This window comes from Aotus nancymaae, unplaced genomic scaffold (genome assembly GCF_030222135.1).
Source record: "Aotus nancymaae isolate 86718 unplaced genomic scaffold, 86718_ANA_hifiasm-v0.15.2.pri h1tg000046l, whole genome shotgun sequence".
NCBI lineage: Eukaryota > Metazoa > Chordata > Mammalia > Primates > Aotidae > Aotus > Aotus nancymaae.
The window spans coordinates 29346550-29359611 of NW_026988460.1; the positions used below are offsets into that span (position 1 = coordinate 29346550).

The 13062-nt window shown below is 41.0% G+C and overlaps 1 protein-coding gene across 2 annotated transcripts in view; it reads left to right on the forward strand.

Annotated features, from left to right (window-relative positions):
• TXNRD3 (thioredoxin reductase 3) overlaps nt 1-13062 on the forward strand; it is a 61603-nt gene that overhangs the window by 32242 nt on the left and 16299 nt on the right. The window contains exons 13-16 of one of the 2 annotated variants that reach the window (XM_064362109.1): nt 908-1003; nt 3525-3659; nt 4203-4525; nt 7399-8246. In XM_064362109.1, coding sequence (XP_064218179.1) covers nt 908-1003; nt 3525-3659; nt 4203-4265 — 294 coding nt within the window. In that variant the 3' untranslated portion in view covers nt 4266-4525; nt 7399-8246. Of the gene's footprint in view, nt 1-907; nt 1004-3524; nt 3660-4202; nt 4526-7398; nt 8247-13062 lie in introns of those variants that run through there. The other variant, XM_064362108.1, reaches the window with a different exon arrangement.

The window sequence follows — 13062 nt, forward strand, 5'->3', positions numbered from 1 at the left end:
CAGCTACTTGGGGACTAAGGCGGGAGGATCACTGGAACCTGGGCAGTCAAGGCTGCAGTGAGCCATGATCGTACCACTGTACTCCAGCCTGGGTGACAAAGTGAGACCCTGTCTCAAAAAAAAAAATTTTTTGTTTTAACTCTGCATGCACCAGCAATTGATGCTTTTCCCTAACATTTAAAATGGTTTATTTCTGGGTGGTATTTTAAAATTTAAACCCATCCGTTGTGGACTACATTTCCAATTCTGTCTCCCAACATTAACTGCCCATTTGTGTATGGAGTGATTCAGAGGTGCAAGACTGGGAGACCATAGCCACCCTGAGCTGGAGAGAGGGCACATGGTATTTTGTTCTGGTTCTTAGAAGACTGAGCCAGATTGAAGAGGCATAGAGGTACACTCAAGGCACTGGCATGAGGGCTTGGGGATAGAAATGAGAGAGACATGATCCCTGCTCTCCCATCGCTAGGTTCTGGAGCTCTAAATGGCTGGAGCTATTTTACTTCCACTCCTCCTCAAATTTGCTGGAATGTGAGCCCTGTTATCGGGGTCAGCTGTTGACGTCAGGATCTCAGCCTTCACCTCTGCAGCCCACACAAGGGCCTGTGCCTAGTGTGCTGCCTTGGGTTGCTGATACTCTATACATGTTTGAAAACTAAATTTTGTGTGTGGATTTTTGTTTGGACTAACAGCCAAGCATGCAAAACAAAGGTCAACACATGTGTGCAGCTGGCATTTCAGGAGCCTTGGCCTAGGTGCCCCAACAGATACATAAAGGTGGAGTTACTGAACTTTAAATTTCTGAAAGCTGCTATGGAGATTATTGCCTTTATAGAATTAAAGAGCCCATCAAGGAATGGTTTCCATATACATTAATCCTGCCCTTTTTCTCTCTCTTATCTTCCAGATATATCATACTTTGTTCTGGCCTCTTGAATGGACAGTAGCTGGCAGAGAGAACAACACTTGTTATGCAAAGATAATCTGCAATAAATTCGACCATGTATGTAATGCCACTAGAAGCCAAAATGCTGATTTTTAAATGTAGCTTTTATTTTTAGTATTTGGATTTATATATAACGTATATAAATCCAAATACTAAAAATAAATATTTATATATAATATTAAATATATATATACATTTTTTTGTGTGTGTGTGTGTGTGTGTGTGTGGAGACGGGATCTTGCCATGTTGCCCAGGCTGGTCTCCAACTCCTGGCCTCAAGTGATCCTCCTGCTTCAGCCTCCTGAGCAGCTGGGACTGCTGCATTTTTATAATCTTTATAAAGATAGTTTTCAGGACAGTGCAGAGTGCCTCCATGTTGTCATCTAGTTAACATGTCACAGAGGCTGAGCAGTGACAGTTTATAATTGAGCCTTACCAGTGTCCTCTCAAAGTATACCACTGAAAGCTGCCTCTTCCCAGGGCCATCTTGATAGCTTGATAGTTTAAACTTGATAGTTTAGAACTAGAAGATCTGTGAAAATTTTGGTCATCAAATAATAAATTGTAAGTTGTATGTGTGTATTTTATAAACAGACTAAATGTGTGTCTAAAGTCTTTAGATGGAGATGTTCATGCAAAGCGAAACTTGACTTACTGAGCTAATTGCTGATGCTTTCACTAAAGCAGCAGCCCATCATCGGAGGCTTTCCTCCTCCTGGTTATGAGGGGTGAGCATCAAAATGGTTAACAGCCTTCTTCAGTAGTGTAGTTTAAAGCACAGCTTATTTATAATTTGCTTTGTAAATAATTCTGAATGTCAAAAGCAGTGTTCAGACTTGGTTCTTCTCTTGAAGAGTTTATCATCTGTCTGGGGAGATGAAACGTAAAAATAGATAAATGTAAACAGCAACAAGTGGCATTTACATAAAAGTTTACTTAACAGCAGTCATGATCTTGTTTAATTTCCACATCTCTATATTTGTCTTATTCTCAGTATAACAGAAAACAGGTTGTCCCAGGCTAGTAGCCCATTAGCGTGTGCTCTGTTGCCTGAATGGTGAAGCCATCCAGAGCTCTAGGGCTTAGTCCCTTAGTAGTTGCACATGGCCTACAGAGCAGTGACAGGGATGGTGGTCATAGTAGCCCTGAAATGCTCCAGGTTGGGCAGGTTTGCAGCTGTGCTCCCAAGGGTGGGTGCTTATGTGCTGGACTACATCCTGTTTCTTTGGGACAGAATTATCTGAGGTCAGTTTATGGCAGTTTGGGCAGCCTTTCCAAAGGGAGCAGAGAAAGACTGTATACAATGTTACCCTCTGAAAGTGAGAGGGTGGGCTTTGATGGGAGAGCCACAGCTGAAGCAGGAGTTGCAGCTGTTTGGGCTGCACCTCTGTGGCTGTTAGCCCTGTTTCCCATCGCTGAGCCCCTCTGCGCTATCCCAACCCTCTGGACCCCACCAAGGTCCCCCCAGGTCCCCAGGCCACACTCTTGGGCTTGCTCTCTAACCATGGGGAACGTGCCCCTTCCCTTTACCCTGGCCACATGGCTGTTACTTGAGTAGCACCCTCAAACTTACAAAACGGAAATGCTAGACTCTAGTTCTAGGAGCAGAATTGTGAATGAGACGTTCTTCACTTAGGACCTTCATTTTCAGTTATCAGTGGAAATTCTCACCAAGTGTCCTTACTTTGCTCTGAGCCGCCCTCCTGTTCTGCTTGCTGAGCAACGCACCACCTCAGGTTTCAATGCAGTAGTTTTCTGTGGGCCCTGGGAACTCACTCAGAAGCCCCAGCCCAGGCAGCCTCTGCTTGCCTCCCCTCTGGAGTGCCCGCCAGCAGATGCAGATGAGTGTGGCTGCTCTGAGCTATTGCCTCCTCCAGAAGCTCAGTGGGCAAGGATTTTTCCTGACTCTGGCCTCTGTTGCCCTTTTGTAGTGTTTCTCTTCATCTCTTATATGCTTTTACTGTTGAATATCACAATGAAGGATAGTCTGAAGAAGGAACATTGACGAATGGACAGCCTAGAATGCACTATTACCGTGGAAAGCGACTGCACATCTTGCTTCCCATCTTGGTGGGTCTGCTCATTGCCTGCACCCTGTATCTCTTAGCACACAGTCCTGGGTGACAGCCCTGCACCAGCCTCTCCTTTGTCTCCACTTGATGTTGGGAGCAGGGTACCTTGCTTCCTGGGCCAGCAACCTCTGATTTCCAGTAAAACCTGCTGTCTTAGAGTTATTCCAGTGTTGGACTTTAATTCAGATTTGTTATGTTGTTGTTGAGCATTGTCGCAGCATAATTTGAAACTTTACATCATACTAATGAACTCCTTCATGCAGTGGGTAAATTGCTTGTTCTAGTAAATTTGAGTGCAAATTAACTCTCGATGTGCATTTACTGGCTCATTTAACAGATTCTTACAGTGGCTCACAGTTTCATGGTAATGTTCTCTGCTCACTTGACATTGAAGTTCTTTTTCTGTAGTAGATGCTGTATATTTTAACTGTGAACTTGCAGTGAATGGATTTGTATTCAGACCTTTAACCTACTGGGATTCTGTTTGTTTTGTTTCTGTATTAAAGGATCGGGTGTTAGGGTTTCATATTCTTGGACCAAATGCCGGTGAGGTTACCCAAGGATTTGCAGTTGCAATGAAATGTGGGCTCACAAAACAGCTACTTGATGACACCATTGGAATTCACCCCACATGTGGGGAGGTAGGAAACAAGATGTTTTCAAAATTGGCTTTAGTTGATATAGTTTGTAAAACTATTATAAAGCACTTGTCAGAAAGATGTCATATTAGTAACTGATTTGTATATTTTATTTTTGATTTATTTTATTTTACTTTTTTGAGACAGGGTCTCACTCTGTTACCCAGACTGGAGTGCAGTGGTATGATCTGGGCTCACTGCACCTGCACCTCCCAGGTTCAAGTGATTCTCCTGCTTCAGCCTCCTGAGAAGCTGGGACTTCTTTTCAGCCTCCTGAGAAGCAGGTGTGCACCACCTTGCCTGGCTAATTTTTGTATTTTTAGCAGAGATGGGGTTTCACCATGTTGGCCAGGCTGGTCTCAAACTCCTGACCTCAAGTGATCCACCCATCTCGGCCTCTCAAAGTGATGGGATTATAGGCATGAGCCACCGTGCCTGACCAGATTTGTATATTTTAAAGAATAGCATAAATGTAATATTCAGAATGTGTTTTCTTAAAGCAGTGCTAACTTCTAAATATGTATTTGTTTTCTTCCTCTTGAACAGGTGTTCACGACTTTGGAAATCACAAAATCCTCGGGACTAGACATCACTCAGAAAGGCTGCTGAGGCTAGGCCTGCTGCTGTTTAGTTTTCTTTGTCATATTCTCATTTCTCTCAAAGATAAAAATGTTCTCAGATAAAATGAGCCTGTGCTCATGACAGCTGCTCTGTTACTCAGGGACCAGTACAGGGCTCTCTTATGACACTGAGATGAGAAAGTAGACAAGGAGACAGGACAGCAGCAGGCATCTGCCTTGTGGTCTCGCTGATTGCGAGAAGCAGTGGGACTGCTTCCTTGATGCCTTAGCTCGAAGCCCCGTTATGAGGTGAGCCAAGGCTGATTCTCGCAAGCGAGGACTGAGCTTTTCTCAGAAAGACCTTTGAGTGGCACCATTTGCCTAAGTTAGCTTTTCTGGTCGCCAGTTATCCCCTTTGCTTTGTTTCTATGAAAATATATTTTCAGTTATGAAACTCTATAAAGTGGTGATTTTCTAGCATGTGGGCCTAGAAGTCACACATGCTCACTGGTGAACAGTGTCTATGGGCTGCATTTGGGTAGCTGTCTTTAGAGGACCGTATGCATTAGCAGGAAGCTGTACACATTGTGTAGAGTTAGTCATCTCTTTTCTTTTTTGAGTCACATTTAACCTATTGTCAAAACCCTGACTCATGCTTCACTCTCACACTTATTACTTGGTGGCGATAACCTTGAAGTTCTTCTCCCCTAATTAATATCTCTACACTGAGCAAAATATCTCATATAAGATAAAAGTACTTGAATTTCTCTTTCACATTGATCTTAATAATATTTCCAAAAGTTTTTAATACTATATTATGTGAAATCTAATTTAAAACTGTGAAATAATTCCATCACAGCCTATTCAGTAATGGTCAAGTTCCATAAATGAATATAAGTAATATTAAGCGGTTGCATTGGAATTTACAAACATGTCAGCATCTCAGAGGTCATTGAAGATGGAGGCCTATCCAAGGTACTTATGGAAAACCTCTATTTTCTTGATTATGCAACACAATAGCCAATGCAAGACTCTTTTAGGCCACTTGTTCTTATGAGCCATACCAGCTGTTTAGCTTAAAATTGGATAGGCTAGAGTCGGAATTTCTAGCCATTTGTCTTAAAAGACAAATGTTAAGCCAACAGTTAGGGACACTGTTTGTAGACAGTCATTTTGCTACACTCTCTGGAGGCAGGGACTGGAGCAGCAGGGGAGTGGGGATGGGAACCCAGAGAAAACTGATGTAGGACCTAGTTATGGGAATGGCTTTTTTATTTGAGAGAAAAAATGCAAATGTGTCTAAAAGGTAAGGTATGGTGTGGTAATTGCTATCCATGTGGCAGAAACAGTGCAGCAGAAACAGTGCAGCAGGAAGCAGAGGGAGATGTTATTAATTTCTATTGGCTGTGGGGCAGGGGTAGGGTAATTGAACAGAGTTTAATGAAAGTAGCCATATTTGAGCTGAATTGCAGGGGATAAAAGGATTTTAAAGATTAGAAGCAATGTGGAGAGGGTGTGAATAATACTTTCAACAGATTTGATTTAAATACTTGATGCAATATATTTTTAATAATTTTGTTACTATATTGCTTAGTGCCACACACACACAGAGCCAGCTTTTTCAGAATCCCAAATGAAGCAAAACCAAGAATGCTGGAGGCCTTCAGCTCCTACTTTGCACTGAGAATGGGGCAAAGAAATGAAATCTTAGGCTTGCACACATGGACTTTCTAATAGGAAACCTTTGTGTGAAGCTGGAAGTCCAATGGGCTGTACCTCAGTGGAAACTTGAATGGAAAACAGACTGCCTCACAGAGAGAGGCAGCAGAGAAGCCTGTCTTCTCACTGATGTGGGTGGAAAGAAGCAATCCATCTTAAGTATTTGTAACCACTGTCCAGGTTACAGACCGCTGGAATGGCTAATTATCTTTCTTTCCCAAGGAAGGGAGGATGCTTACATACAAACCTATCTGTGTTGGCTTCCTCTCACCCTTTTATTTTCCTCTCTTTTTTTCTCTTCCTCTTCTACTTTTTTCCTCTCCTGGCATAAATATGGTACTTATATATTGGTGAGAGGAATTTTACCTGGAAGATAAAACTAGTATGCGTCTAATAACATAAAGATGTATATAGAACTGCAAGGAAAAATTGATACCCTCCATTATACATATTTCAGTAATTTATTAGGTCAAACACACACAAAAGTCAATAACGCTATATTTTTGAATAGCAGAATTAACACTCATTTCAAGCATGCATGGAATATTTATGGAGTTTGCCTTGTGCTAGGCCATAAAGGCTAGGCTTAAGGCTAGTATCATATAGACACGGGCAAGAGGATTTCAACTGTGGGACTAACTAGGAACCCAGACCGTAAACTCCATATAGCATGCTGGAAAGTAGAGGGAGGAGTTGGTGTGAGGGAAGTGAGAGGTTAGTGGGAGAATAAGCTAAAGAGTTGGTAGAACCAGGAGCTACTTCACAGGAAGCAGGGAGCTATAGGAAGATCCTAGGCCTTGAAGAATGATAAACTTGGGAACGCCTGGTCTCTTGACTTACTAGATGTGTGATAGAATAAATTGCTTAACTTTTTCTGTTCTTCATGTATTAAGTATGGACAGTATTGCCTGTCTCACAGACTTAATAAGAATTGAGCAACATTTATTAAGTTGTTAATGTAGCACACTGGATGGAGAATCTTGACTTCTGTGATGATAACTAGGGTCCCATTAAGGATAACATAAAGCAGCTACAAACATGGTGGATGTTAATTCAAGTATATTAATTGTCATTAAAAAGGTGATTGGGGCTGAACACGGTGGTGCACACCAGTGGTCCCAGTTATTTGGGAGGCTGAGGTAGGAGGATTGCTTGATCATAGTTCCCACCACTGCACTCCAGCCTGGGCAACAGAGTGAGACTCTGTCTCAAAAAGAGGCAGGGGGGTCTAAATACACCAATTGTAACAGAGCCTCACTCCATTTTTAATGTTTGCTGACAGTTTTTAAATCTCAACCCCTGATCCCTTTGTCCACATCTGGGCAAGCTGATAAAAAGCCCAGGTGCTTGTGTGAAATTAAGACTGTGAAAGCTCCAGCGCATGCATGGGAATCCCCATCCCAGCTCCACCCACTAAACACCATGAAAACCCCAATCCAATCTTCTTTCCTTGTTTTCTCCAGCCTTTTTTGGATCAACCTGGGAAGTCTTCCCTGCTCTCCCAGAAAGTCTCATTATGTGAGTAATAAACCTTTTCATGCGCTCTTGGGATGTATTTGAGGTCATCAGTCTTGACAGATTAACCGCATTTGGACTGCAGGTCCATCCTGTCCCTCTGATGTGGTCCCAATAGTTGGCCAACAAGCAGGACATCTTGATGATGACTACTGTGGCAGGGTGAGCTTGCACTTTGAGCTGTGCTGTTTTGTGTTGCATTGCAGAGTTCTGCTGAGCCTCCATTAAAGATTTAACTGACCCAAGTTGGAAATTTTGATTATTGGTATTCAGGACCAGAGTATGGGAGTGGAGCATTCCTTAAAGTGGCCTTGAAGCATGTGTCATGGTACAGATCTACCTGTATGTCTCAGATTGAATTGTATGTCTCAAGCTCAGGCATAACTGATGCTATACTCAGGGGAATGACTCCTGCTCAGTGAGCATTGGCTATATTCTTAAGCAGTCATAACCCCTGTTCAATAGAGTGCTCAGGGGAAAGACTGATACCTTGTGCAATGCATGGGCTCCTCAACTGGTTGTTCATGTGGAGAAGGAGTAGTTAGCTGTGTGACATGCTAAGATCACACTCCTAAAAGCAGGTACTTTACTAAGACACTACAACATATCTTTCCAGCTACTGCTGCCTATGCCAAGGAATTAATTTCACAGTTGCCATGTGGAAGACCCCTAACTCTAATGATATTGATTTGAGATTCTTTAGGGGAAGATGCTTTTAAGTATGAGCAGAATGGAGAGGACCGCATCCCTGAAGTCTATTCAGTAACCACTCTGAAGAGGGAGGGACAGAGGGAAGGTAAGAAAGAGGGAAGGAGAGAGAGAAGGAAAAAGGGAGGTGGGTAGAAGGGAGAGAAAAAAGGAAGGGAGGAAAGGGAGGTGGGAAGAAGGGAGAGAAGAAAGGAAGGGAGGGAAGGAAGGGGAGGAAAGGGAGGTAGGAGGAAGGGAGCAAAGAAAGGAAAGGAGGGGAAGAAAGGAGAGAATGGAAGGAAAAGAGGGAATGGGGAAGGAAGGAAGGCAGGAAGAGAAAGGTAGGAGGGAAGGAAGGAAGGAGGGAGGTACCGAAAAACTGACAAAGATTTTGAGAGAAAATAACTATAGATCAATACAACATATGAAAGTCAACTCAAATGTTCCTAAAAATTATATCTTCAATCAACAAATTATACAGTGGATAATACATCATGACAAAGTTTATATCCCAGGAGTACAATGAAATAATATTAGAAATAAAAGGAAGAAAGCAATATAGTCATTTTGGTAGATTGAGAAGACAAAATTTATTTTTTTATTTTTTTACTATATCACTTATTCTCAAGTTTGCATTTATGATATAAATTCTAAGCTAACTAGGACTAGAAGGAAACATCCTCAAACAAATAAATGATGTCTACAGAAAAAGTACAACTAATATTATCCTTAATGGACTAAAATGACTGAGCCCAGGCAAGGATGCTGACTTTTATCATTCTTTATTAACATTGTAAGGGAGGTCCTAGTCAGTTAAGTGGTGCAGGAAATATAAATTAAAAGCACACAAATTTGAAAGGGAGACCTAAATGTCCTTATTTGCAGATGACATGATTGTATACATAGAAAATCCTAAGAAATCTGCTAGAAATAACTACTAGAACTTCCAAATGAATATACAAGTAGAAGAATACAAAGTTAATACATAAAATCAATTATTTCTAAGAACTAACAACAAACCATATTGAATTGAAAATAGGATTACAATATCATGTACAACAGCATATAAATATGAAATACTTAGGGATACTTTTAACAAAATATGTGCAAGACCTTTATATGAGAAACTATAAAACATTGCTGAGGAATTTTAGAATGAAATAAATAGATATACCATATTTATGGATTGGAAGAGTCTATATTATTAAGATGTTTCTTTCTCCTCAAATTGATTTTTGGATTCCATGCAACCCCAGTGAAAAAATCCCAGCATGTTTGTAGAAATCAGAGTTAATAATTATTATTTTTTTGAGACCAAGTTTTACTCTGTCACCCAGGCTAGAGTGCAGTGGCACCATCTCAGTTTACTGCAACCTGTGCCTCCCAGGTTCAAGTGATTCTCCTGCCTCAGCCTCCTGAGAAGCTGAGACTATGGGTGCATGTTACTGCGCCTGGCTAATATTTAATTTTTCATAGAGACAAGGTTTCACCACATTGGCCAAGCTGGTCTTGAACTCCTGACTCCTGCCTCAGCCTCCCAAAGTGCTGGGATTACAGGGGTAAGCCACTTTGCCTGCCCAATTTTCTTTAAGCAGTTATAAAATGTGGTCCCACTTCCTTTTGGCTTTCATGGCTTCTAATGAGAAATCTGCTGTAATTTGAATTGTCCCTTTATAAGTAAGTGTTGCTTTTCTCTGGTGGCTGTCAAGACTCTGTCTTTTATTTGTAGCAGTTTTATCATGATGTGTTTAGATACAGATTTCTTTGAGTTTATCCTGTTTAGGGTTCACTGAGTTTCTTGGATCCTTAGATTTATGTCTGTGTCAACATTGGGATATTTTCAGCCATTAGTTCTTCAAATATATTTTTATACCTGAACCCTTTCTTTTATTCTGGGACTCTGATGACACAAAAGCTAGACATTATTGTCCCACAGTTCCCTGAGACTCAATTAAGTTTAATTTTTTTCCTTCCAGTTGTTTAGATTGGATAATTTCTATTGATTTGTCTTCAAGTCCATAGACTTTTTAATCTGTCATTTCTATTCTGCTATTGAGTCTGATGCTTTTTAAAATATTGGTTATTGCATTTTTCAGTTCTAAATTTTCCATGTTGTTGTTATTTATATCTTGTTTTCTTCCTGAGCCTTTCTATTATTTTCTCCATTTCAGGAATATTTTCTGTTACTGGTAGGGACATTTTTATAAGAACCATTTTCATATTTTTATCAATTAATTTCACATCTGTATTATCTCAGTGCTAGTGTATATTGATTGTCCTTTCTTATACAAATGGAGATTGTCTTGGTTTTTCATATGCTGTTGTTTTGTATTATATTCCAGACATTTTGGATATTATAAGTCTCTTGGTCTTGTTTAAATCTTACAGCAAAGGTTAACATTTTTGTTTTACCAAGCAATTGACCTGATTGGGTTCAAGCTGCAAGTTCCTGTTAGCTTTGCGTGGGATTGGTTTCAATATTAGTTCCATTTTCAAAGTGCCCTGCCACCCAGTGTTCTCTTTGTAACTTGAAATATCCCACAATTCAGTTCTCAAAGCCTGTAGTGTGCTGTTTAGGGTCATATTCATAAGTGTGTAGCTTTGAGTGAGATTAGTGATTTATAAACAACTTTGTGGGGTTGCATTCCCAAGTTCCATTCTGTGTGCAATCTCACTAATATTTTCTAGTTGCCTGGGACTCCCTTTTTTTGTTTTTCTAGCCCCAAAGCTAGGATTTTATTCACCTCTTTCTGCCACACACTTTATGCAACTCTGCACATCAAGGGCCCAGTAGCAAGAGGACAGAGAGAGGAAAAAACAGCGTTGTCTTATATTCCAGAGATAAGGTTCCCCTCAGAGTTTTAGGCCCCTGCCATTATTGCTACCAGTCTCATTGCCATGGGATTGCTTGGGAGCCGAGCATGAGCAGAGAAAAGAAAAACAAAAACAAAACAGAATTTCTCCCACTCTCTCTGAGCAGGAGGCCCTTTTCCCATTGCTCAAGTCTATGGTAGAAGGGCTTCAACTAGAGCTCCCTGTCCTTGCCAATACCCAGTTCAGAGTTTCAGGCTGCACCAAGCAGCCATTCTTCTGTCTCCTCATCTCCTCACGGCTCCCTATTCCCTGAGACACAGCCATATTGAAATTAGGCAAGTTACTAATCCTACAGTGGCCTCTAAGTGTTCAAGTGAAAGGAGAGGAAGAGTTCTACATCTCTCACTTTAAATCAAAAGCTAGAAATCATTAGGCTTAGTGAGGAAGGCATGTCAAAAGCTGAGATAGGCTGAGAGCTAGGCCTCTTGTGCCAAAGAGATAGCCAAATTGTGAATACAAAGGAAAAGTTTGTGAAGGAAGTTAAAAATGCTACACAAGTGAACATGTGAATGGTTCACTGTAAGTGAAATAACCTTATTGACAATATGGAGAAAGTTTTAGTGGTCTGGATAGAATATCAAGCCAGCCACAACATTCCCTCAAACCAAGCCTAATCTAGAGCAAGGCCCAAACTCTTTAATTCTATGAAGACTAAGAAAGGTGAGGAAGCTGCAGAAGAAAGATTTTAAGCCAACAGAGGTTGGTTCATAAGGTTTAAGTTAAAGAGGCTGTCTCCATAACATAAAAGTGCGAGGTGAAGCAGCAAGTGCTGATGGAGAAGCTGCAACAAGTTATCCGGAAGAGCTAGCCAAGATTATTAATGAAGGTGGTAAACTGGATTTTCAATGTAGACAAAACAGTCTTATATTGAGAGAAGATGCCATCTAGGACTTTCACAGCAAGGGAGGAGAAGCTGATGCCTGGCTTCAAAGCTTCAAAGGGACAGGTTGACTCTTGTTAATACAGCTGGTGACTTTAAGTTGAAGTCAGTGCTCATTTACCATTCTGAAAATCCTAAGGCCCTTAAAAATTATGCTAAATATACTCTGCCAGTACTCTATAAATATAATAATAAAGCCCGGCTGACAGCACATCTGTTTACAACATTATTTTAAGCCCACTGTTGAGCCCTACTGCTCAGGAGAAAAGACTACTTTCAAAATATTACTGGTCGTTGAAGCAGTGGCTCACACCTGTAATCCCCACATTTTGGGATGCCAAGGTGGGTGGATCATCTGAGATCAGGAGTTTGAGACCAGCCTTGCCAACATGGTGAAACCCCATCTCTACTAAAAATACAAAAATTAGCTGGGTGTGGTGGTGAGCACCTATAGTCCCAGCTACTCAGGAGGTTGAGGCAGGAGAATCACTTGAACCCGGGAGGCAGAGGTTGCAGTAAGCCAAGATCATGCCACTGCACTCCAACCTGGGTGACAGAGTGACCCTCTTGTCTTAAAAAAAAAAAAAAAAATACTGCTCATTGACAATGCACCTGGCCACCCAAAAGCTCTCCTGGAAATGTACAAGGAGATGAATGTTGTTTTCATGTCTGCTAACACAACATCCATGGATCCCATGGATCAAGGAGTAATTTTGAATTTCAAGTCTTACTATTTCAGAAACACATTTAATAAGGTTATAGCTGCCATAGATAGTGATCTCTCTGATGGATCTGGGCAAAGTATATTGAAAGCTTTCTGAAAGGGATTCACCATTCTGACGCCATTAAGAACATTCATGATTCATGGGAGGAGATCAGAGTAAACATTAACAGGAGTTTAGAAGAAGTTGATGCCAACCCTCATGAATGACTCAGAAGGATTCAACACTTGAGTGGAGGAAGTCACTGCAGATATGATAGAAACAGCAAGAGAATTAGAATTAGAAGTGGAGCCTGAAGATGTGACTGAATTGCTGCAATCTCATGATCAATATTGAATGAAGGAAGAATTGCTTCTTACGCATGAACAAAGAATGTGGTTTCTTGAGATAGAATCTACTCCTGGTGAAGATGCTGTGAACATTTTTTAAATAATAGCAGGACTTAGAAT